The 27,355-nt window shown below is 53.2% G+C and overlaps 1 protein-coding gene across 2 annotated transcripts in view; it reads left to right on the top strand.

The window, feature by feature from the left end:
- The window catches only part of Ano1 (anoctamin 1), a 185,672-nt gene that overhangs the window by 94,307 nt on the left and 64,010 nt on the right, over nucleotides 1-27,355 (top strand). Inside the window, exons 3-9 of one of the 2 annotated variants that reach the window (XM_045161684.1) lie at nucleotides 3,437-3,769; nucleotides 18,650-18,748; nucleotides 19,540-19,691; nucleotides 21,055-21,109; nucleotides 23,843-23,894; nucleotides 26,251-26,316; nucleotides 26,803-26,858. In XM_045161684.1, coding sequence (XP_045017619.1) covers nucleotides 3,437-3,769; nucleotides 18,650-18,748; nucleotides 19,540-19,691; nucleotides 21,055-21,109; nucleotides 23,843-23,894; nucleotides 26,251-26,316; nucleotides 26,803-26,858 — 813 coding nt within the window. The remainder of the gene's footprint in view (nucleotides 1-3,436; nucleotides 3,770-18,649; nucleotides 18,749-19,539; nucleotides 19,692-21,054; nucleotides 21,110-23,842; nucleotides 23,895-26,250; nucleotides 26,317-26,802; nucleotides 26,859-27,355) is intronic. The other variant, XM_004654244.2, reaches the window with a different exon arrangement.

The raw sequence follows: 27,355 nt of genomic DNA, 5'->3' as shown, positions 1-27,355 counted from the left end.
CAGGCAACCAGGTTGGAGACCTCTAGGCCAGCAGTGTATGGGGGGGGGGGCAAGGTCAAGTCCAGGCTAGCCTTCTAGACTATGGCAGAACCTGAGTCTCATACCCTCTGAGCAGCATGGGCCTTGGTGGAATAGGGACAAGTTAGGGAGGAAAAGAGGGGCAGTGATGGCTGAGGGCTCGGATGGAGGGCAGGAACCTGGAGGGAACATGGAGTCTCGGGGCTCAGGCTTCAGCGGCCAGTGGGAGAGTCTTCGATCACTTCCGCTCCATGCCTGTTGTACATTGGGGAGACTGAGGCCAGGGCAAGGGTTGGATCTCCACGCCAGCTTAATGACTCTCCAGGGCACATAGGGAAGGCTTTCTGGAGGAGGAGGGCTAGTCTGCATTGCAGGAAGTGTTGCGCAAGCTATAGTTGATGACCACGACATGGAGCCATACCTTCAGCCATCACGGCCTCACGTGTCACAAGGGAGGGCCTTACTCTCTAGTGAAGTCCACGCTCCGAGCCAAGAAGTGGCATGGGGCAGCATCCATGCATAGTTGCTGGAACCTGGGAAGGAATCTGCTGGAACCAGGTGGTCAGGCTGAGCTGGGGCCAACTTTTACAGGTGGACACTCTGAGCTGATCCTTAGCCAGAAGCCCAGCATAGTCTCATTTATAGTTCCTTATTGCTGAAACCCAGCTTGCTGACTGACCTATACAAAAAGCCAGCAAAATCCTTGGGAGGTTTAGCAATTCAGGTTTGTTGCTGGTATGTGAATGAACATGGCAATGGCAGTGGCTTCCTCCTGTTGTGTTCCTTCATTTTGATTTTTAAAAAATTATTTATTTATTTATTTAAAGAGAGAGGGGCAGACAGGTAGATAGATACAGAGAGAGAGAGAGAGAGACAGAGAGAGAGAATGGGCATTCCAGGGCCTCCAGCCACTGCAAATGAACTCTAGACGCATGTGTCACCTTGTGCATCTGGCTTATGTGGGTCCTGGGGAATGAACCTGGGTCCTTAGGCTTCACAGGCAAGTGCCTTAACTCCTGAGCCTCTCTCGAAACCCATTTTGCTTTTCTAAAAAAATAGTTCATATTTATTTATTTATGTGAGAGAGGTAGGGTAGGAGGGAGAGAGAATGGGCACGTCAAGGCCTCTAGCCACTGCAAACAAACTCTGGACACATGTGCCACCTTGTGCATCTGGCTTATGTTGGGTGCTGGGGAATCAAACCTGGGTCCTTAGGCTTCACAAACTAAGCCATCTCTCCAGCCCCATTTTGCTTTGTTAAATACATACATACATATATACATATATATAATCTTTATTTAATTTTGAGAGAGAGGGAGGGAGAAAGAACAGGCACACCAGGTCCTCTAGCCACTGCAAATGAACTCCTGTCCCATGTGCCACCATGCACATCTGACTTACGTGGGTTCTGGGGAATCAAACCTGGGTCCTTAGGCTTTGCAAGCAAGCATTTTACCTGCTAAGCCATTTCTCCAGCCCCATTTTGCTTTTTTTTTGTTGTTGTTTTTTGTTTTTTATTTTTTGAGGTAGGGTCTCGCTCTGGCACAGGCTGACCTGGAATTCACTATGGAATCTCAGGCTGGCCTGGAACTCATAGCAATCCTCCTACCTCTGCCTCCCGAGTGCTGGGATTAAAGGCGTGCGCCACCGCGCCTGGCCATTTTGCTTTTCTTGATACTGTCTTAGGTAAGCCAGGCTGCGTTTGAACTCCCTATGTAGCCGAGGCTGGCCTTGAATTTCTGATGCTTCCGCTTCTACCTCCCAGGCGCTGGGATCACAGGTGTGGGCCAAGATGAATAAGGAAACCATGGCGAGGCAGATGCTAGTGGGGCCTTGCACCATCCCTTGACCACCCCCAGAATATCCTCAGACTGTCTTGCCCATGCAGGGGGGGGATTCTTAGTCCCACACGAGTCACCCTTCCATGCAGGCAGAGCAGGAGGAGGGGTCCCCAACCAGGGGAAAAGACAGAAGTGTACAGCAAACCATACGCCTTCTCGACCCTTGGCTTTAGGCTCTGGGTGTATGCCTCCGCAGCAGGAGAGAGACAGGTTCCCACAGAGTGGCTATGTCTCCTGCCTCCCTCCTTGCCCCCTCTGGCACCCAGAGGTTGCCTCCTGTGTAAGCTGTACGTGCTTGAGCCCTGCATTGGGGTCTGCTTGTGGAGGATCCAGAATGAGTGGCCTTGCCTCTGGCCACCTGGATATGTCACTGCCTGGCGTATGGCCTCCAGAGGTTGATAGTCACACCTGTGGATAGCTAGCTCGACTTGGCCCTGCCTCGGGTCTGCTCCTCCAGTGCCGAGGACTTCTTGGTGGCCTGCCACTTTGCAGTTTTTCTATATGCTCACGGGTGGGAAGAGAGTTGGCAGCAAAGGTTTCCTTCTAGAACCTAGGCTCCTCTTTTGCGTGTCTCAGATCCCAGGATAGGGCCTGGCTCGTAGCAGAGGTCGTCTGTCCTTCAGTATGCCGGGGGCTTGGTCCCAGAACCCTCTCAAATACTAAAACCCACAAAAGCTCAGGTCCCTCTTTTAAAAATATTATTATTTCTTTTGTTTATTTATTTGAGAGAGAAAGGAGAGGCACAGAGAGAGAATGGGCACTCCGGGGCCTCCAGCCACTGCAAACAAACCCCAGACGCATGCGCCACCTTGTGCATCTGGCTCACGTGGGTCTTGAGGAACCGAACGTGGGTCCTTCTTTGTCTTTGCAGGCAAACGCCTTAACTGCGAAGCCATCCCTCCAGCCCTCAAGCCCTTCTTATACATGGCGCAGTGTTTGCATACAACCTACGCCCATCTGCCCCGTACCTTATGTCCTCTGTGAGTGAGTGAGTGAGTGTGTGTGGTTCATGTGGCAGCAGGAGGACAATCTCGGGTGTCATTCCTCAGGGACACCACCCATCTCTTTTAAGACAGGATCTCTCAATGGCCTGGAGCTCTCCAATTCCGTTAGGTTGGCCGGCCATCAAGGCTCAGGGATGCACGGATCTCTGTCTCCCATTGCTGGGATTATAGACACATGGCACCACATCTGGCTGTTTTTAAACATGGGTCCTGTTGATCCAAACTCAGGCCATCATGCTAACAAGGCAGGCACTTTACTGAACAAGCCATCTCCTCAGCTGTCACTGCTCATGACACCGGAGGCGATGGGAATGCCACGTGCCGTGCCTACTTGCCCGCGGTGCGCGCCCGCCGGATTGTCTGAGGGACGAGGAAAGCGTCCGCGCATGCTCAGTACAGAGGCAGCGTGTATGAGTATTTCCTTTCAGAGGCTGGTTAGAACCGTGGCTGCGCCCTCTGTGGCTGTAGGCCCACCCGTGGGTGAGCGGAGCACTGGGCCTGAAGCGTGTGCCTGGGTGAAGACCCTCGGCCGCGGCTCTGGGCTGAGAACGTGTCTCTTTCCCCGCTCTGCAGTTACTCAACTCCCTGTCCGTGGACCCCGACGCCGAATGCAAGTATGGCCTGTACTTCCGGGACGGCAAGCGCAAGGTGGACTACATCCTGGTCTACCATCACAAGAAGCCCTCGGGCAGCAGGACTCTGGCCAGGAGGGTCCAGCACAATGACACTGGCCTGGGAGCCCGCGGCGCCAGGCAAGACCAGCCCCTGCCCGGGAAGGGGGCCCCGGTGGACGTGGGCTTGCCTGAGACCGCAGTGGACTACCACGAGGACGACAAGCGCTTCCGCAGGGAGGAGTATGAGGGCAACCTGCTGGAGGCCGGCCTGGAGCTGGAGCGAGATGAGGACGTAACTATGGCTTCTCACTGTACTGTCCGGGGCCGTGGGGTAGACGGGTCCCTCTTCTCAGGCCGCGGGGGGAGGGGGGGGGAGCTCCTTTAACATTCCCTGTCCCTAGGCAAGGAGACGGCATTGCTGCTTGTGGTCCACACGGGCCAGAAGTCATTTCCAAGCAGCCACGGGGAGCCCTAAACCAGTCCTCCGACTCCTGCTACATCTGCCTGGGGCGGGGCTGGCCTATGACCCTGACCTTCAGGTCACAGCACTTCCTGCCTCTGCTCTGTCACCGCTTGGCCTGGGAAGATTTGTGGGGTCGGAGGGACAAAGCACAGAACTAAGGGATGACCTTGGATGAACTTGGCCCTTCTCCGAGTCGAGTCTCAGTTTCTCAACCTGTAGAACCTGGACACAGGTCTGGCAGGTTCCCCAGAGTCCCTGCTGTGAAACCTGTGTTTCTGTCACACTGTGTTCTGTGAGCCTGGGAATCTTGATCAGAGAAATTTCTAGAAAGAACAAAAGGTCTGTTTGACTCTAGTGCCTGTCTGCTATGGGACATGAAGAAAGTGGCTTCGATCGCTCGTGCTTTTTCAACCAGTCGGCTGATTGCTGGGTGCTTCCTGGTTGGCATCTCAATCTGTCTGTACACAGCAGCACCCCTTCCTTCCATGATAATGGGAGGGACATCCTCTGCCCTGCAGAGCTGTCATCCTGGGCGTTAGCCAACAGTTAGCAAGAAGGCCAGGCGTGGTGACACACGTGTGATCCCACCACTGGAGAAGCTTGGGCAGGAGAATGGAGAGTTGAAGGCCAGCCTGAGTTATATAGCAAGACCCTGTTTAAACACTAAAAAGTCAGGCTGGAGAGATGGCTTAGTGGTTAAGCGCTTGCCTGTGAAGCCTAAGGACCCCGGTTTGAGGCTTGATTCCCCAGGACCCACTTTAGCCAGATACACAAGGGGGTGCATGAATCTGGAGTTTGTTTGCAGTGGCTGGAGGCCCTGGCATACCCATTCTCTCTCTATCTGCCTCTTTCTCTCTCTGTCGCTCTCAAATAAATAAAAATAAACACACACACACACAGACACACACAAACTAAAAAGTCAGGGCTACAGAGATGGCTTAGCAGTTAAAGTGCTTGCCTGCAAAGTCAAAGGACCTAGGTTTGATTCCCCAGGACCCGTAAGCCAGATGCACAAAATGGCTCATGTGTCTGCAGTTCATTTGCAGCAGTTAGAGGCCCTGGAGTGCCTGCCCATTCTTATTCCCTCTGTCTCTCTCTCTCTCTCTGTGTGTCTCCCTCTCCATATATATTTTTGCCTCTTTCTGAAATAAATTAAAATTATATATGTATATATATATAGTTTTTGTTTTTGAAGGTAGGGTCTCACTCTAGCCCAGGCTGACCTGGAATTCATTGTGTAGTCTCAGGGTGGCCTCGAACTCACAGGGATTCTCCTACTTCTTGAGTGTGGGGATTAAAGGTGTGTGCCACCAGGCCCAGCAAAATAAAGTTTAAAAAAAAAAAAAAAAACTAGAAAGTCAGAGACTAGAGAGATGACTCAGTTGGTAAAGCGCTTGCCTTGCAAGCCTGAGGCCCTGAGTTTACAACCCACCTAAATTGCCCGGCGCCATGGTGTCCCCCATCATGTCTGCACTAAGGAGGCAGAGACAGGAGGATCCCTCGGGTCAGGCAAAATGGTTAGGCAGGTGGTCTAGCCAAATTGGTGAGCTCTGGGTTCAATGAGAGACCCTGTCTCAGAAAAAAAAGTGTGACGAATGATTGAGAAAGTCATCCAGCCTTGACCCCTGGCCTCCACAGGCACACGCATACATGTGCATGCATACAACGACACGGGCAAGAAACAGTGGAAGAATCAGAAAAGCGCCACACACGCATGAAGAACAGAAGCAGTCACCAGAGGGTTAATGGAGGAGTCTGTCGAGTCAGCTGTGAATGTTTAAAATAAAAATCGGCCTGGCTTGGAATTTTATCGGCAAGAACCGCGTGCCTTTAAATAATGAATGTGTGGGGTTCAGAGATAAGAAAGGCTACAGAGGACTTACACCCAAAAGCTAGCTCATTAGAGACCCGCTCTGCAAGCGTGTGCTTATAAATAGTCACATGCACTCAGTGGAGCCCACTGTCCCTTCCTCCCTCCCTTCCTTTCTTCTTCCCTTTTTCCCTTCCTGTTTTTTTCTTTTTTAATTTTTGTATTTGAGGCAGGGTATCACTTGAGCTCAGACTAATCTGGAACCCTGTAGCCCAGGCTAGACTTGAATTCACAGACATCTTGGGATTAGAGGCATGAGCTACCACACCTGGTTCTTTTTATTTATCAGCTTATTTAAATTTATTCATTCATTTGCATGCACGTGTGTATGGGCATGTCACAGTATTTTAACACTGCAAGCAAATGCCAGATGCATGTGCTGTTTTGCACCCAGCTGTGTGGGGATGCTGGGGAGTTGAACCTGAGTCCGTAGGCTTTACTAGTAAGAGGCTTTAACTGCTAAGCAACCTGCCCAGCCCTCTTTCTGTTATTTCGAGGCATCATCTCACTGTGTAACCCAAGCTGGTGTTAAACTCATAGCAATCCTCCTGCCCCAGCCTTCTCGGGATGGCGTCCATTGGGGTTGTGAGGGCACATGGCAGAGGCCTGGGAAGTTTGGGGGAGTAAGGGCAGCAACTGCTGCGGACAGAAAGGACTCAGAGGTCCTCAAATCTGAGATGGGCAGCTAGAACACAGTTGCTACTGGTCTCACTTCTGAGGAAAGCAGAAGGCCCTGCCACTGGCTTTCTCAAGTTGCCCCATCCGGCCATCCTGAGGGTTTGGGGACAATGTAGCTACTTTATAGAGTTTATTTATGCTGGTCATTTTATCGTTGGAGGGATCTCCCCCACAAAATACCCTGATTCTTTCTCCATCCATGACCTTCCTTCCTGGAGACAATTTAAACTGTTCACTGTGGACCCTCTGGCCTGGGTAACTCAGACTGACCCAGGCCAGACTCCAAACCTCTTTCCTATCCCTTTTGAAGAGAAGGTCTTGGTTTTCCTGTCTGTAAAGTGGACATGGCAACAGTATTGGTGTCGCTGGGCTGTTCTGAGTCACTGCACAACGTGCTTCACACCATGTCTGGCTGAGATTCAAGTTGTATCCTAGGTAGGTTTGATAGTGCACATCTGAAATCTCAGCAACCTGGAGGCTGCGGCAGGAGGATGGTGAGTTTGAGGCCAGCCTGGGCCACAAAAACAAACCAGCTCAGGTTGTGTCACCTGCTGGCACGAGAGAGAGAGAGAGAGAGAGAGAGGGGGGGGGGGGGGGGAGCCTTTCCAAGTCCCATTCAGCTAATACCATGTCATAAGTATCTGTGTCAATAGTCTTTCTTCGTGCCCTTGCAGTGAAGAGCAAACATGAGATCTCAGTTGCTATCACCAAAAGGACCTTTTTTTTTACAATATAAAACCCCACAAAATTTCACAGATAATTTGATTCCAGATCTACTAAGACTTTTCAGTGGTTGATCCAGCCCTTCTAAAAATGGACATACAGGGCCAGAGAGATGGCTTAGCGGTTAAGGCATTTGCCCACAAAGCCAAAGGATCCAGGTTTGATTCCCCAGAGCCCATGTAAAGCCAGATGCATAAGGGATCACATATGTCTGGAGTTCATTTGCAGTGGCTAGAGGCCCTGGCACACCCATTCTCTCCCTCCCTCCCTCCCTCTCTCCTCTTTCTCCATCTCTCTCTCATATAAATAAATAGAAATAATTTTTTAAAAAGATGGACATGCTGGAATGGAGCTCAGCAGCACAGCACTTGCCTGGCACACATAAGGGCCTTAGTTCAATCCCTGGCACCACAAGGACAAAACAAAAAGCAGGCTATGGTGGAGACAAGACAGTTCGAGTTTTCAAAGCAGCCTTTAAAGAGTCGCCCCTCCCTGCTGGTGGGTTTGCAGGTCCCTGCTGGAAGCCACAGGGCCTTCCTGCTCCAGCCGGTGGCAGCAGACCCAGGCTCTGTGACCCCGCCATCTGGGCACAGCACACAGAGGTGTGCGTGGGCCCCCACTGGTGTGATTAGCAGTCACGGCTGAGGTCGGGTTTGTTTCAGGGCAACGGGTTGTTCTGCTAATGAGCCGTTCCCAGCTGTGCTCAGATTGCAGGGAGCGCGGGGAGCAGCCGGTTCTGAAAATGAGGAAGCCGCTGGGAGAATCTCCCCATTTGTACAGTCCTACCCGAGTCGAAGCAAGATTCAGGGTTAGGTGCTCTTTCATGGGGAGAAGATTTTCAGATCTAGACAGATACTCCACACTCAGCGACGCCCCCATTGAGCAGTTGTGAGTCCCCTAAACTGAGCGCTGTTGACATCTGATCCTTAACTATGTCCCTTGCCCCTCCCTGACTGGCTGGCTGTGACTCTCAAGTCGTGAAAACCCAAGCTACCTCCTCCCGGCTGATATTACTGAATGTGCCTGGGCCCCTGAATACCACCCTCCAAAGTTGAGGGAACCCTGATTTCAAGGATGGACAGGAATGTGAAAAAGAAAGACATGGAAGAGACCAGGTCTCTGGAGTCAGATGCCAGCCACTTCCTTAGCTGTCTGCTAGTCCCTCCTTCTGTGGCCCTGACCAGGCAGCCTGAGAGAGGACACCAGCCCCACAGATGGGACTTGCTTTCTTCACCCCTCTCCCCCCACCCTCCCTGCAGCTGGTGGGTGGTCATATGCTACTCTTCCTGGGTATGGTGGCCCACAAGCCCTGTGGGCATTGGAGTCTCTCAGTACTTGCTTTCTTGTTGAGAATAGCTTACTGTCATGAGACATAAACAATCGCATGTGACGTGTCACGCTACGCTGAAAGGGCAGTGAGGCAGGCTCTTTATTTTACGCACGTGTGTGTGCATATGTGCTCACGTGTGCACATGAGTGTGGAGGCCAGAGGATAGCCTGGGGTGTTGCCCAACGTTGAGACAAGCTCTCTCACGGCCCTGGTGTAGTTCACCCATGAGGCTAGACTGGTTGGCCAGGGAGCCCCAGAGATCCATCCGTCTTCACCTCCTCAGTGCTGGGATTACGGGTGTGTGCCACCACATGGGGATCCGAACTCAGGTCCTCAGGCTTTGCAACGTAAGAACTTTATTCAGAGAACTATCTCCCCGGGTCCTGGAAGAGCACAGAGGAGAGGAGTACAGAGCAAACAACACAGTTTTTCCTCTAGCAGGCTAGAGGGCACAGGTCTGAAATGAAGGCTTGCACGGCTGTGCTCCCTCTCTGGGCTCAGATGACAGACCTTCCTGCTGCCTCTTCCTACTTCCAATGGCTCTGTTCTACTCTGCTTGAGGCAGCCTCTCTTCATCTCTACAGAGTCCTTCCGTCTTCCTGTGGCCTCCTCCTTGCCACACCTTGACTGTCCCCTCCTCCTCACAAGGACCTCCTTCTGTTTAGGGCCCACCCTAACCCAATCTGACTTTTATCTCAGCTTGCTTGCTTCTGCAAAGACCCCGCTTCCAAATAAGGGCACATTCATGAATCCTAGGCAGCAGAGCATGAGCATGTCCATTGAGGGGCTCTGTTCAACCCATCGCATAGCTGAGACTCGGCCTGGAAAGGGGGGTGGGGCAGAATGGCTTTTGGGCCCACAGAGACCTTAGGCAACTGGGGTGGGGACCTGACACTCACGGCTGAGGCAGGGTAAAGCCAGTGACCTAGGGGAGTGACCAGTTCGCATTGGCCTGGCCTGGCCTCCCTGTAGGACCAGGGTGCACCTTGGACACATGGGCAGGTTTGTGTAAACAAAGGCCCTGATTCATCTACCCTGGGGTCCTGGACTGTCCTCCGAGGTTTAAGGAGCAACAGGGGCCTTTTCAATCACTAGCCAGTGAAACAGCCACAGAGAAGGGCCCCTCAACATCTCTGAACACTCTACTGCTCAGACAGAGGCCCCAGCACTGGCGTCTATGGTCTATGAATGCACGGGGAGTCAAGTCCCAGAAAGAAGTTCTAGATGCCTCAGAGAAAGGCCCCAGGTGGGCAGGAAAGGGCTGGTGCTCTTCCCGACAGGGTGCCCTTCAACATGGAGGGGTCAGGGATCCCTGGATGGACTACATGGTGGAAAATGACAGGAAGGGCTGGAGGGATGGCTTAGCAGTTAAGGTGTTTGCCTGCAAAGCCAAAGGACCCAGGTTCGATTCTCCTGGACCCACGTTAGCCAGATGCACAAGGGGACGCATGCGATTGGAATTCATTTGTAGTGTGTAGAGGCTCTGGTGTGCCCATTCTCTCTCTCTCTCCCCCCCTCCTTCCTCTGTCAAATAAATAAATTTTAAAAAGAAAATGACAGGAAGACACTTGTCCTTAGGTGCTGGTCTTAAGAACCCTTTGTGTTTCTCTCTCTCTCTCTCTCTCTCTCTCTGTGTGTGTGTGTGTGTGTGTGTATGTCCTTGTATTTCTCTTTCCATTTGTCTTCCCTCTTTCTCTGCCCTAGCTCACTTTCTTTGTCTTTCTCTCTCCCTCCCCACAGCTCCTTCTCTCTGTGTCCTGTCTCTTCTCGCTCCCTCTTTGTCTTTCTCTGCGCTGCTCCCTCTCCGCTCTCCTCCTCTTCGTCTTCTCTCTCTTCTTCTCTGACCCCTCCCCCACCTCTCTCCCTGTGGGGTCAGCTTCTAGGCTTCCTATTTAAGAAAGAGAAATTTGTAGCCAACATGTTTTCTTGCAAGAAAGCCCATTAGCATTTTTGAAGTCCAGCCTCAAAGCCTGCTGGGCGTTATTTATGTCCGAGAGGTCATTGCTGAGAACATCACAGGCTGTGTCTGCTGGGAGCAGCCAGGGCCCTCACTGCCCTCAGGCTGACCTTGACCTTGGCTTTGGCGCATTATGCTGAGGCCAAGGACACAAAACCCCACCAGCATCTGTTTGATCTCACGCCACTGCTGTCATGCCAAACTGAGGGGACGCAGAGCCTGTTGGGGAGACCTGTCCTCTGGTGGAGGAGGGCATACAAGATTTTAAATTCAACACAACCATTGCCTGGGCCACGTGGCTTTCCTTCCCTAGGCCTCAGTTTCCCTGTCTCTAAGAGGAGACAGTGCGACTTTCCCATGAGTGCTGATCCAGATTAGAAGAGGGGTGCAGAACCTGGCCCTGTCCCCCAACAGGAAAGATCAGAACATGGCCTTCAACCTTCTTCCTGGTGGCCAGGGAAAGGAGGCCTGTCGTCCCCAGAGAGTCAGGGAACATCTGTCTCTCGCCATCTCCTGCACAGTACCTGGTGATGCTGGCATGTCTAGAGCTAGGCGCTGTGGAGGAGGCCAGCCACTCATAGCCCTGAGCTCCTGTACGAGGTAAAGGTGGAGGATGTCCACTTGAGGAGTCTCATGTCCCATCCCACCTGTCAAGACTAGGGAGAGAGCAGGGTGTGGGGGTGCACACCTTTCATCCTACTACTCACTTGGGAGGCAGAAGGAGGAGGATCGCCATGAGTTCAAGGCCACCCTGAGACTACATAGTGAGTTCCAGGTCAGCCTGGACTGGAGTGAGATCCTACCTCCAAAAAAAGAAAAGAAGAAGAAGAAGAAGAAAAAAACTAGGGAGAGCAGGAAATGAGCTCACGGGACTTGTGCTTCTAGGAGGCAGCTGCTCCCTCCCAGCCCTGTGGGCTTCCAAGCAGGGTGTGGGCGGGCAGAGGGCAGGGATTCAATCCCACTGGGGCTCCGAATGACCCCAGGCTCGGTGCTACAGAACTAGCCTAGGACACTGGCTCCTGACTCCCGACTCCTGACCTCTCCGTGTCTGCCCCTCACACCTGCAGCCGCAGCCCTGGGCAGCTTCCCGTCTTTATCAATGGGATACCGGGGCTCTGGACTGGCCTGACAGCGTCTCCACTCACAGTTCCCTTGCTGCTGGTTGCTTGCTTCCGTGTCCGTGAACGTGTATGTCTGCTGGGGCCTCTTGGAGGATCAAAGCTATGAGGACTTATTTTTCTCTCTAGACAGCTTGGGCTGTATCAAGTCATGCGTCCGCAACTATGCATAATGTGTTTTTTTTTAAATGTATGTGTATAGGGGTACCCATGTGGACATGTGCATATGGTCAGGGGACAGCCTTGGGTGTCAGCATCAGGAGTGCCATCCACTATTTTTTTATTTTTAGTCTCTCGTTGGCCTGAAGCTCATTGATTAGCCTAGGCTGCGTGGCCAATGAGCCCCAGGTACCCTACTTCTCCAGCACTGGAATCACAGGTGCATCCCATCATGACTTTTTACTCAGAACCCCTTGTGCTTGTGTGGGGAGCAGTCTACCCACTGAGCTTTCTCCCTAGTTCCTAGCTGTGTCTTTAATGTCTTCTCCCCGCTCCCCCCCCACACACACATTGCATAGCTTGCCCTGGACTAGAGAGGTGCAGGACATTTGGGGGTGGCTGCTCTTCCAATCTAGCTGTATTCTGTGGCCCTGTCTCTGGGCAGGCCTGAGGGGACTGGAGTCAGCTCCTCCGTACCAATCGGCCTGTCACATGTACTTAGGGACATGGAGGTAAGCCTGGGCCTAGCAGGCATAGATAGGACAAGCCAAAGCCCGTACCCCAACAGCCGTTGGCCTGCAGCCCTCCTGTAGCTTCCTCCAACCCATGCCCACTTTCCTTGAAGGAGCATTGCCAACACAACCATTGAGGTCTGAGCTCTTCATATGATCCTTTTATTTATTTGAGAGGGGAGAAAGAGAAAGAGAGAGAGAGAGAGGAAAGAGAAAGAGAGAATGGGCACGCCAGGGCCTCCAGCTACTGCAAACAAACTCCAGACGCACACACCCTCTTGAGCATCTGGCTTACATGGGTCCTGGAGAATTGAACCGGGATCCTTTGGTTTTGCAGGCAAACACCTTAACTGCTAAGCCATCCCTCCAGCCCTATACGATTCCTTTTTGATTTCTACAAGTTCTTTTTTGGTTCTTCCCCAAGTTGGCTGTGTCCCTGTTTAATGATTTCCTGTGCTTGTAAGCCTTCCTCTCCTGAGGTTTATGTGTTTGAACGAGGTGAGGCAGGGCTGACAGATTGCCCGACTAATGCTCTCCTAATCCGAGCCGAGCGCGCTGGTTTTTGTCTCTGTCACTTTTTGCTGGTTCTCTGTGACCACATCCCCAGGCTGTCTACACCTAAGTGGGCTTAACACCCTTCCGTGCTGATCAAGAACCTCAGAGAACCCTGGCAGAGAGAGGGGTTCCCAGGGCCTGAAATGAACTTACCCTCATCCAGAAAGGCTTGGTGGCAATAGGTGGGAACCACCCCTCATGACAGTCATGGGCTGAAGGGCTTGCAATCTCACAGGACAGTTTGTGTGCCTGTTACCCCCTGTCTCCCCACCCTGCCCTTCAGATCAAATCATGCGCTCACGGGAGGACGGGGCCAGTTAGCAGCGTGTGCCAATTCCTGTGGTGCAAATGCTTTTCCTTCCTGGGTGGGGTATAGCTGAAGCTTCCCGAGAGCCACCAACCTTCCAGCAGCAGACCCCATTCCTTTGTGGTCCCCTGGGGTCCGAGGAGGACAACTGTTCCTTTGAGGGTCCCCTTAAAGGGCAATCTCAAGGGACCCAGCTCCATGAGGGAGGGTCTCCTCTCGTGTCCCTGTCCCACCTTGTGTTGGGGGGCAGTTCAGATTAGCTCAAGTACCAGTGGATGTCTCCACCTTCCCAGAAGACTCTATCCTGGTGGCTCCTCTGGGTCTGGGTCTGGGTTTACTGTCACAACCTGACCTGCAGTTCCCTGCTTTCTTCCCAGCTGCTCAGCCTCTTAAAGGCCATTGCATTCATCTTTTTCTCACTGTGGCCAGCATTTTTTTGGGCTGCTTCCCGAGGGAAATCTACCCACCGTCAGTGGAAGCTGGATAGGAGGAGGGTGCTGAGGATGACAATGTCCCAGGCCGTATTCTTGTCAAAAATAATAAACAGGCCTAGTCCACGAGTCAAGAGAATAGAGAAGGGACCAGAGGGTGCTACCAGGGTGAAATTCTCCTAGCAGTGATGGGTGTAGCCCTGGCCCTCCATGGTCTGTGCCTTGAGAAGCCAGATCTCTCTCACAGTGCCGGTGTAGCCGGCACTTCTCACTCTGTGGGTATTCCATTTAGCAGGCGATGTTTCCTGACCCAAGCTCACACCTGGTGATAACACATCCCTGTCCTATGGGCCACACCGTGCCCTCTAGGAGCCAAGTGGGTGGAGGGATAGAGTCATCATGTCAAGTGAGCCCCAGGTTGGGTTCCCATGTCACGCCCACTGCTCAGGGACCTGGGCCAGCTGGCTCCTGACCTTCCCAGCCTTCCTTATCCATATTCACTGATGTGGATACGCTGAGGCCAAACAGGTAGACTAGGAGGAGGTGGGCCCCGGGTTTAGATGTGCCAGGAGCTCCTGTAGCTTGTGCACAGTCACTCACTGAATAGCATGCCAGACGCTGCCACCATCGTGGGGGCTCACCAAAGCAGACAGATCTGCTCCCGCTAACGCCTGTGTGGGAAGCTGTTGCCAGTGGCAAAAGGAAGTCAGGAAGACGGTGGGTGCACACAGGCCACCACTGGGTCTGGAGATGGGAGACATGGAGAGAGCCCTGTGCTATCCTCAGCCACCACCAGGACCCCATCATGGGACCTATGTAGGTTTTATTTGTGGCTTCCTTCCTTCCTTTCCTTCTTTCCTTCCTTCCTTCCTTCTTCCTCTTCCTTTTAATTTTGAGAGGAAAAGGCTACAAACAAATCTCTTTTGTTATTTTTTTTATTTTCAAGGAAAGAGAGAGGGAAAGAATAAATGAATGTAAACGCCAGATGCATGCACCACTTCATGCATCTGGCTTTACATGGGTTCTGGGGACTCGAACCAGGGTCATTAGACTTTACTAGCAAGCACCTTAACCACTGAGTCATCTCTCTTGCCTGCTAGAAACAATGCTAATGAGATCAGAGTTCTTCCACATTGGACTCAAGATGGAAGCTTAAACACTGAGCTAGGCTCCCACACAGAGATGAGCCACTTTGACCCAACCTTGCCCCTTCTTCCCATCCTCTGGCTGGGAGCTACTCAGAGACGTGCCTGTCCTCTCACAGAACCCCGTGACCTGGCCAGACCATAACCTCCCCGCCCCATATCCATGAGTCTATAGCTTTGGCTGCATGATGCTAATAGGTCAGAGAAAGGATAGAACTTAGTCCTGGTGGTGGAGGAGTGGGGAAAGGGCGGGCTTCTGGCTAGGGTCCACAGGACCCGACCATCCCACGGGCTCTTCCTGCTATGGGCAGTCTGTTGCAAGGCTGTGGCCAGGCTGGGTACTATGGTTCACAACACCCTGGTGTGTTTTTGCTGAAAGGGCCCCACTTTTTTAAACCTTGCCAGCTGTTTCCTTGGGAGAAATCCCTTCACTCACATCAACAGGGACCATTTTTCCCAGGGAGGCCGGCAGCATGCACTGTCCCTTTGACCACCGTGGATGGAAGTCTCCATGGACTTGGGAGAATATTTATTTTGGGTCTTTGCGTGTGGGTGAGCGGTGCACAGAAATAAATAAACCAGAGTCTATAACAGGAAAAGCCAGGCTCCACCACGTGTGGTCTGGTATGGCCATCTCTCCTGACTCAGGGGTGTCCCACGATGTCAGCCTGTGAGTCGCTAGGGCTGGGGGCCCTCTGTGGTGGGCTGGACTGGTCAGAGTAGGCGTGGCCTTGGCCGCTTTGTGGTCAGGGAGAGGCTGTCTTGGTTCTTTGTACTTACCTAGTCTGCTGGCCTAGGACTGGGGCTGGGATTTTGCACCAGAGGTCTGCTGCTAAGGATCTGTGTTCAAATTAGCTCCCTTTTACTTGGCATACAGACGAAGGAATATGGGTCAGAATTGGTTAAGGCACATTTTAGCTACCATACAGGCCACCCAGAATCCACTTCACCTGCCCCTGCAGGACAGTCCAAGGATCAAAGTTCTTCTGGCCTGATCCCCATCCGACCCCTGTTGCCTCTCTTACATTTCTTCCCAGAGAGAGGGCAAGCCGGAGGGCCCAATGCCCTCCATCTCTGGGCTCTGGCCACCTCAGGAGTAGCCCCCCCGCCACATCAACTAATGTGGGCCCTAAGGTTATGTGCCCGAGTACACTGGTCTGGGCAGCTCTGGGGGTCTGCCGCACCTTCCTCAGTCTCCCAGCTTGTGCAGAGCCCCTCGAGGTTCAGTCCGAAGCAGGCTGAGTACAGCAGCCCAGGAGGGCACCAGAACCACATGCGTGGAGAGCAGCTGTGTGTGGCTTGCTCTGCAGGCAGGATTGTGTTGTTTCTGGCTGAGACCACGTGGAGTGAGGGGTGAGCCCTCCACCACCAAGAACGGCAGACACAGGGGATAGCTGAAACACAGACGGAGGATGAGCTCAGATGATGATGAAGGGAGAGGTCAGAGTGGTGTTGCCACAAGCCCAGGGACAACGGAGCCCCCACGAGATGGACTGGGCAAGCAGGACCCTCCCCTGTAGGCTTTGAAGGGAGCCCCGCCCTGCCGCGCCAGGCTTTTGGACTCCTGGCCCCCAGCATGGAGAATACCTTTCTACGGTGGTCAGCCAGCCAGACACTCAGTGACCTAGCAGAGCTCATGCCTCTGAGTCTCAGTTTCCCTAGCTGTAAGACGAACACTGTCGTAGGACCTACCTGCCAGGCTTGTTGAGAGGCGTTGTGGAGCCAGGGCGCGTGGAGGAAATAACAGGTGGACATTAGCCTGCTTGGCCACCACCATCATCATTGTCGCCACGCTTTCATGGACTGGAGACTTGCATGTGGAGTGCCTGTGTTGTGGTGGCCGATGGCGGCAGGGAGCAGAGCAAGCCCACAGGAAGGTCATGGTCACGGGGAGAAGTGGGCAGCAGAAGGGAACTGCCAGTGGGCATCTGCAGAGGAGGGGTGAGAGAAGCAAGAGATGGACCGGCGACGGCAGAAGGCCCTCTTGTTGGGCAGGACTTGTCATGGGTCACCTGAATGACCTTTGTCTAGCCACTGGGGTCCATTTCATGGCTGCAGCCTTTGCTGGGTGTACTTATTTTACCCACTTCAGGTTTTTTTGTTTTGTTTTGTTTTTTAAATGAAAGACAGAGAGAGAATTGGCATGCCAGGGCCTCGAGCCAGTGCAGTTGAAGTCCAGACGCACGTGCCACCTTGTGTGCATGTGCAACCTTGCACGCTTATGTCACCTTGCACATCTGGATCACGTGGGACCTGGAGAGTTGAACACAGATCCTTAGGCTTCATAAGCAAGTGCTTTAACTGCTAAGCCATCACGCCAATTCCCACTTCAGTTTTAAAAAAAATTTTATTGGGCTGGAGTGGTGTCTTAGCGGTTAAGTGCTTGCCTGTGAAGCCTAAGGACCCCGGTTCGAGGCTCTATTCCCCAGTACCCACGTAAGCCAGATGCACAAGGGGGTGCATGCATCTGGAATTCCTTTGCAGTGGCTGGAGACCCTGATGTGCCCATTCTCTCTCTCTGTGTCTCTCTCTCTCCCCCCTTTCTCTGTCTGTCACTCTAAATAAATAAATATAAATATAAATAAAAAATATTTTATTTATTTGCAAGCTGAGAGAGAGAGAGAAAAAAGAGAGAGAGACAGAGTGCACCAGGGCTTCCAGCTGCTGCAGACAAACTCCAAAAGCATGGACCTTTTGTGCATATGGCTTTATGTAGGTACTGGAGAATCCAACCCAGGTCAATTAGGCTTTGCGGGCAAGCGCCTTAACCACTAAGCCATACCTTCAGTTCTAGATGTTATTTTTTTAAGACAGGCTTGCTATTTAGCCCAAGCTAGCATAGAACATGCAATAATGTTACTGCTTTAGCCCCTCAGATTTTTCCTTTGTGTGTGTGGATGGGGGGGGGGGCATGTGTGTGCCATGCCTTGTGTGTGGAAGTTAGAGGACAATCTCAGGTGACAGTCTTTGACTCCCTCCTTGTTTGAGGCAAGGTTTCTTATTCACTGCTGCGCTCAGCAGAGTAGGTGGCTCTGAGCTTCTAGGATCCTCCTGTGTTCACCTCCCATCTCTCTGTAAGCAGGCTGCGATTAAAGACACGTGCTACCACATTTGGCTTTCAGTGGTTCTGAGGATCCAAGCTCGATGCTCACGCCTCCCCGGCATGCTCTCTATGCACTGAGCCATCTCCCCAGCCCACACTTTGTTTTCATCCTCAGGTGATGTTGGCCCCTATGCTCATCGCTAACAGCCCACATTGCACCTGTGCACTGGCCCACCCACTCAGTCAGGGGTCTTGAGGCAGGGCCCAGACCACCATGGTCAGCCCTGAGGCCACCCTGGCTGCTGTGGGGCCTGAGCCAGTGGCTGTGACAGGTCCCTGTGGCAAGGTATTTTCGCTCTCAGAACTATGATCAGAAGAGATTTATGGGACCTTGGTCTGTGCTCCAACCTACGGAATGAGGACTTTACTGTCCCCAGAGTGGCTGTGACTTTTGTTGTCACGAGAGGGTCTCGGGCACAGAAGGTATAGGTAGAGTTGCGTGTGTTTACGTGGGTACGCTAAACACTTGTCCCTTGATGAAGGGCTTTCTCAGTTGAAATTCAGGAGAAGAAAGAGCTGGGGACAAAGGATGACAATCACTATGGTGGGGAGCAAATGCCTTTGAGACGACATGCCCTGGGTCTGAATTGGATCGGCCCTGCCGGCTAAGAGCTGTGCCTCACCCACACCCGCTCCTCTTGGCTCTGAAATGCCATCACGTGACCCGAGGGGTGGTGGAGAACCCCTGCATGTTTTTGGTATTGGCAAGGTGAGGCCAGTGGCATTGGAGGGTAGCTGCAAACTAGGTCACACCTGCAGACAGAGGCAAAAAGGGTGCTCAGCCATCTCACCATCCTGACCAAGAGCCCTTCTCTCTCCAGACCAAAATCCATGGGGTCGGATTCGTGAAAATCCACGCTCCCTGGCACGTGTTATGCAGGGAGGCTGAGTTTCTGAAGCTGAAGATGCCCACAAAGAAGGTTAGTGGTGACAAGTCTAAGTGGCACGTGGGCACCTGGGGGCAGAATCATCACCACACACTCTCAATTGCTCAGGAAAGCCGGCAGCCCAGGATGGGAATGCAGTGTGATAGGCCTCTGGGTCCGGTGCCCCCATCATGGAGGATCTAACCCCAATCTGGGTGGTCTTTAAAGACCCCCTAGACCACGCCTCATCAGGAGAAGGTCCAGTCAGAAAAGCCTCCCATCCAGCCCCAGGAATTTGTTATGAATATAAATACTGTTCAACTTGGAGCTCTATTTCTTTGATGCTTGTGGGGTCTTAGATAATTTATCAGATTCAATTTAATTACATTTTCTAGCTTGCTGGGATTTTTTCCTTTTAATCTCTGAAGACTTTATGGCTAAAAAGCAGCTTGCCAGGGAAGCTGGGCCTGGTGTCGGTATTTATATGTGTGGGTGGGAGGATCAAGCCAGGCTGGGATGGAATCAGGCCTCTGAAAGTCAGGCCTCAGACCCTCTGAAACCATTGGGATGACTGCTTTGGAGCCACAAGAGAAGGCTTTTGGAATGTGTTATAATTGATCTCTTGGCCAGACTCTCCTCAAATGCTGAAATCCTGAAGTGACAGCTCCCAAAACTGAGCAGGGAGTGGCGGGGGGGGGGGGGGGAAGCATGTTGGCCACCACGGTGCTCTGTTCCCAAGATGCATTGGTAGGCATCTTTCAGATCATCCAAGCATGGGCGTCCCCACTGTTCTGAAGGTCATGGCTTAGTAGAGTGACCTGTGTCCCTGCCGGTCTCATCTCTAGGTGTATCACATCAGCGAGACCCGGGGCCTCTTGAAAACCATCAACTCGGTACTGCAGAAGATCACCGACCCCATCCAGCCCAAGGTGGCGGAGCATAGGCCGCAGACCACCAAAAGGCTCTCCTACCCCTTCTCCCGGGAGAAGCAGCACCTGTAAGTGACCCTCCAGTCCTGTCTCCTGCGAGGCCCACTCTGTGTGCTGTTCACCCCGAGCCTAAGAAATGTGGTCGATTCTTAGCTCTCCCCCCTCACTAGAAGAGTGTGCTCGTGCCAAAGTTTTGTAGCTGTTGAGCTCAGAAGTGGAGGAAGCGAAATCTAAGGTAGTCTGTCCGCTGAGGAAGTGATGAACACAGAGCCCTTCTTGGCTTGGAGGCTGTCTCTGGGGCAGAGGTCTGGGCCAGCCCTGTCCTTCTGAGATTCACCACACCTCCTGCAGCCTGGGCCAGCCCTGAGCCAAGCAGCTGGGGAAGCAGAAAGCATCCAGAAACTTCTCCCATAGGCGTCTGGAGGCCCCAGGGACCCACAGCCAGAAGCACCCGTTGCCTGGCAGTGGAACCTTCCGTCATCCTTCCTGTTCCCAAGGGTCAATAGGACATAACCACCTGGGTCAGCAGTGGCTGCAAGGGCCTGGACATGGCCTCGCTGGGCCGAGGTAGGAATGAAGGTTTGGGTGCTGGGACCCCGGGGGCAGTTTAGATGGTAAGTCCTAGGGGACAGGAGGCTGTTGGATGCCTGGGACTCACAGGTGACAGAGTACACGCACCAGCAGTACCTTCACTCAGAACTGGGGCTTCTGCCCTGCAAAGGTAGTGAGTAGCCGCTACAGGGAACCATGTGCTGCCCCCCAGTTGGGCAGGGGAGGCTGGACATGGTGCACAGCCACAAGAAAGGGTCCCTTGACTTCCTCCACCAGCTCAGGGGCCCTCACGCATGCCCGGGTTCCCTCCTCTCCCCTTAAGCGTCTTGGGGAGCAGTGACTCCCACAGCTATCCCTGTGCCCCGGCAGTCTTAGGCAATCTCTGTATGGCCTTGGACATCAGGACACGAGCCATTTGACAGTTCCAAGGAGGGTGTGCTTAAAATTGTAACTTCCTCACAGAGGAATGACATTGTCCCTGTCACCCAGAAGTAGGAAAGCTGGAAAAATCTCCTACCGGGCAAAGCAGGGCCGGGCATGGCGGCACACATCAGTCAATCCCAGAACTGGAGAGGTAAAAGCAGGAGGATCAAGGAAGTTCAGGGGCTCTCTCAGTTACATAGCAAGTTCAAGGTCAGCGTGGGCTACATAAGACTTTGTCTCAAAAAATAAAATCAAATAAATGTGAAGCCAGAGGGTATCCACCTGCCTCTGGGGTCCTTTCCCAGCAGAGGAAGTTCGAGAGCCTCCCATAGGCAGGGACGAGAATGCCCACTGTGAGGACAATTACCCACTTTGTGGTCGCTGCTAATGGGGGCAGGGGATTTCCAGGGCGCATAGCCTGTAGTGAAGAGCCACCTCCCTCCCCTGTTCCTACAGATTCGACTTGTCTGACAAGGACTCATTTTTCGACAGCAAAACCCGGAGCACGATAGTGAGTACGGTGCCTTGGAAATCACCTCATCCGAGGGGGCCCTGGGGACCCCCGATGATCATTTCATTTCGGCAAAGTTCCTCGGGGGTGAAAGCCGGCTCTAATTGCCTGTGACAGAAATAATTAGAATAATGGATCCAGAGGGCAGCAGGAGGCCCAGGGGATGGCTGTGGCCCAGGCTTTCTGCTCAGAGGAGGAGGAGGAGCGTGAGAAAGAACACAGCAGCAGGAAGCAGGGAGGAGGGGCGAGTTCCTGCAGCCCAGTCTTCTAGCCTTCCCAAGGCCTGTCGTCCCTGCACCCCGTCGCTCCTCGGCGGCGCGTGCGACCCTGGCCCAGGGTTTCTGAGCCATCAGGCCAGAGCGGCCCAAGCCCAGGCACATGGGTTAGGATATGGTCTCGGGCCTCTGCCAGTATAGCCAGCCTAGGTTTGCAATATGACCAGGCCACCCTGCCCTACTCGGGGTACTGGCTGAGTGTTTACCCACTGGCTGCCAACTTGACCACCAGCCAAGCTGTGGTTATGCATGGCACAGTACCCAATTTCTATCTAAACAAGAAATTCAGCTGGCAGCCGAGCCCTGTCTTGTTCTCTTGACTTCCCAAAGCATCCAGCCAGGCTGTGGAGGAGGAGGAGGAGGAGGAGGAGGCCTGGTGTGGACCGATGGCCGGCTGCAGGAGGGTGGCATGGGTCCTGTGGGTGTGAGGAACCAGGCCTCAGGACAGGCAGATGTGTCTATCCATCCCCTGTCCCTTCCCAGGCTTGTGACGAGGGGGCAGGTCAGGAGCCTGCATCTGAAGGAGGCTGTCTCCTTCAGGCAGCCACGCACCTGTGTGTGAGTGGCCACGCGGGCTCGGTGTTGGATACAAAGCCACTGTGAAGGTCCTTGCTGTTCACGGTGCTGCTGTTGATGTGCGCCATCCAGTGTCATGACGACAGGCGACAAGTAGCCTGGGCAGAAAGCACAGGTCACCACAGGGGCTAACTGTGACGGGGCTCTGCTTCCTCCTGGATATCAGCCACAGTGTACCTGAACAGTGTCACTTCTTCCAGGCCACTGTGACATAGGAGAGAAGTGCAGTGGCCAGCTGTATAAGCCAAGTCACATGTGTCCACCCCAACTTGGTGCATATCCACAAGCACAAAACAGGGTGTAAATTCCCGGACCGGCTCTTGCAGCCGAGGTGGGGGAACGCCAGTGACTGCAAAGCTGTGACATTGTGTTGTAGCGGGTGGACTGTGGAACTATTTAGTCCGTGGTCCCCAGGGTGATGACAGCTGTTCTCACCAGCCACGGAGAAATACTGCACCTAGGACAGTGGACATCGAGGAATCTGTGACTCCATTTACCTCTGGAATAAAGTCTCAGAGACCCTGGCAGCCAGTTTGCAGATTGCCCATGTGTTCTGGGGGAATTTTAAAAGATTGAAAGATTGACCTTTGGTTAGTCAGGTTCCATGACCCTTGAAGTCTGACGGTATCCAGTGTTAGGGTAAAAACTTTGGGGGCTAGGATGTGGAGATACCTAATAGCCTGTCCTCTCCGCGTGGGACACTTCACCCCTGGCATTGAGGTGGTCCTGTGTGCAAGCACTTTTGTATCAGAAACCAGCAGGGCCCAAGAGAAAAGGGCCCGCAGGGACTGGGGAGCCACAGAATGTTACGGAGCAAGGTTTCAGATGCGGCCAGATATGTCCCAAGGGCTGGTGATGGGAGCAGAGGAAAGACAGATGCAGGGTCGTGGCAGTGATCATTACCATGGAAGGGAGGAGGAGGTGGTTGTAGGAGAATCAGCAGGTCGTTGAGAGCTTCTGACAGAAAGAATGGCCAGCAGCTGGGCGTGGTGGGTGGCACACGCCTTTAATCCCAGCACTGGGGGAGGCAGTAGGAGGATCGCCGTGAGTTCAATGCCACCCTGAGACTACATAGTCAGCTTGAGCTAGAGCAAGACCTTACCTCAAAAAAAAAAAAAAAAAAAAAAAAAAAAAAAGCAGCCAGGGTGGAAACCCTGAGGCTGCAGGGAATTCAAACCAGAAGAGGAGGCCGCTGACTGAGGAGGTGGATGGGGACAGAGGAGATCAGGACAGGTGTTGGCTTGGCCAAGCATTCCAGGCCCAGTCACTAGCCTTACCCCAGTGAGAGTGCACAGGGGGGTCTTGAAAGGAGAATTTCTGAGAGGCTCTTAATACCCTGGCTATTTAATACCAGCCCATTTTGTAGATGGCCAAATGAGGCATGGGGAAATAACGCAATTTGCTCAAAGCTCATGACCCAAGCAGACAGATGGACTCCCCAGACAGGACTCCCAAAGGTCACCAGGAGAAGTGCCTTTAAGCCAAGGGAGTTTCAGGCAAGGCAGGGTCCCTTCAAGCAGGCTGTGTGCAAGAGCCCTCGACCCGTCCCTCCTCTGGGCTCCTAACACTTGCAGCACTGTATCTGGGGGGCTCTGGTCCCATTCACATATTAGCAGAAGGGATGGTGAGACACTATAGGGCACTGGGGATAGCTAGCACGCCCCAAGTTTCCCAAGAGGGTGCCTGCCCCACACAGCCAGGTCTGTGATCCCTGTATGGTCAGCCCCATTCAAGGATGCGAAGGTTGAGGCCCTCCAGGTCACCTTCCTGTACTCCCCCTGGGTGCCTCCAGCCTCCTCCCTGCTGGAGGCCCCAACCCAGGACCCTCCCCAGCACTGTCTTTGCGAGGGCAGAGCGGCTGAGTAACTTCTGTCTGCCATAGGTCTATGAAATCTTGAAGAGAACCACGTGCACCAAGGCCAAGTACAGCATGGGTAAGCACATTTTGGGGAATTGAGGTCACCTTGCTTCTGAGTCCCGTCTGCAGAAGGTGGGGGCAGCCAGCTTGGAGCTTTTAAAGGGCTTGACTGAGGCTCACGTCATGGTTCAGGGCTGAGAGCTGAGCGAGTGGCGGGAAAAGTCACTCCAGGATCATGGTGGATTTACATCCGGGCAACCCTATGCCCAGAGTGCCCTCGACTTTGTCAAAGGTGTCTGTGAATGTAAGGACCGGGTCCTGCACAGGGACAGTAAACCCCGGGCGTGGAAATGGATCCAACGTTGACTCTCACAGTCCAGTGGGAAGGAATGAAGGGTCCCTTGGAGGCCATCGCCTGGCAGCTCTTTGGGGGTCACTGGAAGCAGCAGCCTTGGTGAGGGGGTGGGCAGCTAGCCAAAGCCCATGCTAAATGGAGCAGTGGGCTCCACTGGCTGGCACAGCCCCACCAGGTGTCGCTGGGAGCAGAGTCTCCCTTCCTGTCAGGCACTTCAGTGTGTAAATGTCTTAGGGGGTTGTAGTTACCAGCTCACAGGCCTCACAGTCATAGGCGGATACCAGCCCAAGGTGAGCTCCTCACCCATGGCTGAGTGTCAGCTTGTTGGAGTCAGACCTTGTGTACCCCTAAGTTTCTATTCTTACCTTCCTTCCTCTCAGTCATGCACAAATCCAAGGTCTTTGTGACCCATTCATGGAACTTCAACAAGGACCAGGCTGTGGTCCCGGGAGACAGAGTGGGTTTGGGAAGAGCCAGGGCCCATGGTGTCCGTGAAGGGGCGGCTGTTACTGGAAGCAAAGACAAGCCAGACTAGAAAGGAAGGGATGGACGCCGGGGCTCCTGGGTGTGGCGGAGACCAGGATGTGGTGGAGGACTCAGCTAGAGCTCAGCAGGCTGATGTCCCTGACCAGAGCTGGCCACAGGGACACTCTTCTGGCCTTGAAATAGCCAAGCCTATTTCCTATCAGCCGTGACAAGTCCACCAGAGACAGGAAGGGTGCCTGACTCCAGTGCAGGGCTGAAGCTCAGACTTCAGGTTCCTCTGCAGTCCCGTTCATAGAAACAGCGTGGTTGCTGCGAGGATCTACGAGGTCCAGAGTGGGGCGGGGCAGCTAGAGAGCTGTGTTGCTTCCCACAAGTGTCCTGGCCACGCTGCTTTTCCTACGCCCGGGGATGGAGGAGAGAGATTGGGGTGCCTTATCAGCCCCGTTTCATGTTTGACACCTTACCTGGGAGCTCTGTGGCCTCCAAAGTATTTCTGTCACCTTGCATAAATAAGTGAGGAGTGGAGGACTGGGCACCTTCCCCACCCTCTGCCTCTGTCCCAGGGTCTGGTCTCTGTCCCCTCAGGGACTGACAGACTAGAGGAAGGAAAGAAATTCTAGGTGAATATATAAACCAGAGTCTATGCCATAGGGTGATCAAGGCTAGAGGGCTCAAGAGGCCCAGGAAGGCCTTTCTGATGAGGAGGTATTTGAACAGACGCTTGAAGGAAATGAAGGCTGAGCCTGCCAGATATGGCCATGCAAGGGGCCCTAGGCAGCTCTACTCAGAGCATCCCAGGAAGGGTGAGGAGACCACTGGCCTGGATCCAACTCTTTTTATGCCAGGTAAATTTTTCACTCACCTACATACTCCACCCTCCCCTGGTTTTGACTCCTAAGTGGCCTTCAGGGCCCCTGGCCATTTTCCAGTTGATTGACCAAGGAGATGTGTATCCAAGTATTTCAAGTGCCTTCTAGAAGGTCAATTCCCAAGGAGTGTCCCGCAGAATTGCAGAAGTCCGGGGCCACTGTGCCAACCCTGACTCGTGTATCATCTGAAGCCCCAGTGTGGTGGCTCACGCCCGTAATCCCAGCACTCGGGAGGCTGAGGCAGGGAAATCTCTGTAAATTCGAGATCAGCCTAGGGCCATATAGCAAGACCCTGTTTCAAACTAACCAACAAACAGAAAAGCTACTTTTGCCAAGTGGGGTTCTCTGTGAGAGGCAGGGGGCTCAGAAACTCCACGGTGCTGCTGTTCTGAGTGTGTGAACAAAACCAGGCTACCAGAACCCTCTTCATGCCCAGACCGATTCTCTTTCCCCTCCTCCAATAGCAGCTTCTGGAACTGGGCGCAGCATCCACACCTATCTGTAGGTGTGTGTCTGTCTGTTGTTTTATATATATATACATATATATATATATATATATAAAACAACGGGCCAGCCAACAAGGGCCAGGCCATCTTCCTGCTGGCCCCTGAGCATTGATTGACTTGTGAGCCCCGGGCTGCCATCAGTGCCGTCTCCCCCAAAATCAAAAGCTTTGATCCTTCCAGGCCCTTCTGTGTAACTAATAGCCGATGTATAAACAGGGCAAGGAGAGGGAAGAAAGAAGGACTCTGCCCTTCTAAGTAAAAGGCGAAAGTGTGGGAAATACGGTAAGTGCGGGGCTTCTCTCGGCTTTCCAATCCGCCTAGAAGCTAATTCCAAATTGTATGCGTGTCTCTGGCACCATCAATTTTCCCATTCATACGTCTCATGATTCAGCTTCTCTGACCACTCAAAAAAATCCATCTTTTCCGTCTGCAGGCTCACCCTCAGGCCGGTGGGGGTAGCTGTTGAATCCGGAGGTTTGGGGTGACTGAGCCAATGGCAACTCCTTCCTCCCAGACGGAACTTCCTCTTGGGGCGCGCTTTATCCTCCTAACCCTGCCAATCAAGCATGTTGATTTCATCTCTAGTGGATAGCTAACTCGCCCGCCTCATCCTGCCCAGGACAGTGGCTGGGCTCTGTCTGGGTAGCCTGGTGCGCGTTTGGCTCTGAGCGACGTCCTGTGATCAGGACGCCTGTGATGGCTGGGACTTCCAGGCCTAGGGCGGGAGGCCTGCTGGAACATCACTTCTCCCTGCCTCTGTTTTCGAAGGTATCACGAGCCTGCTGGCCAATGGTGTGTACTCTGCCGCGTACCCTCTGCATGACGTGAGTAGCCATCACGCAGTTTGTCGCCATGTCATTTCACTCCTTGAATCCCCACGGGCCACACACACGCTCCAGGCTCCAGTTATCGTGTGGTCCCTGCTTCCTGAGTGGTGTCCCTTATTCCTCCTGTGTGGGACTGGAGAAATCACACTCAGGGCCAAATGATCCCATCAAGACAGGGGTGATAGCGAGAGAAGGTGCCTCACAGCCAGCTGGTCCACACAGTATTTTCCCTAGCTCTGGCTCTCATGCCCAGGCTCTGACAGCCACTTAGGGCTCTGTATACATCTATTTCTACCAAGCAAGTGGCCAGCTGCCTGCTTCGTCTCCAAATCCCACCAGCCTCTCCCTGCCCACCCCCCACCCCCGACAAATATAGCCTCTGCTATGGCCCAGGGTGGACAGGGAGGACTCAATTGTCTCCTTATCATCTCTCTATGGAAACCAGGCCAGAATTCAACAGGGCACTGGGATCAGACTGCTGGGCCAGAGCAGTG

This window comes from Jaculus jaculus, chromosome 1, assembly GCF_020740685.1.
Source record: "Jaculus jaculus isolate mJacJac1 chromosome 1, mJacJac1.mat.Y.cur, whole genome shotgun sequence".
Classification (NCBI taxonomy): Eukaryota; Metazoa; Chordata; class Mammalia; order Rodentia; family Dipodidae; genus Jaculus; species Jaculus jaculus.
Note: the sequence above shows the minus strand (reverse complement) of the source record. Positions and strands in the feature narration are given on the sequence as shown.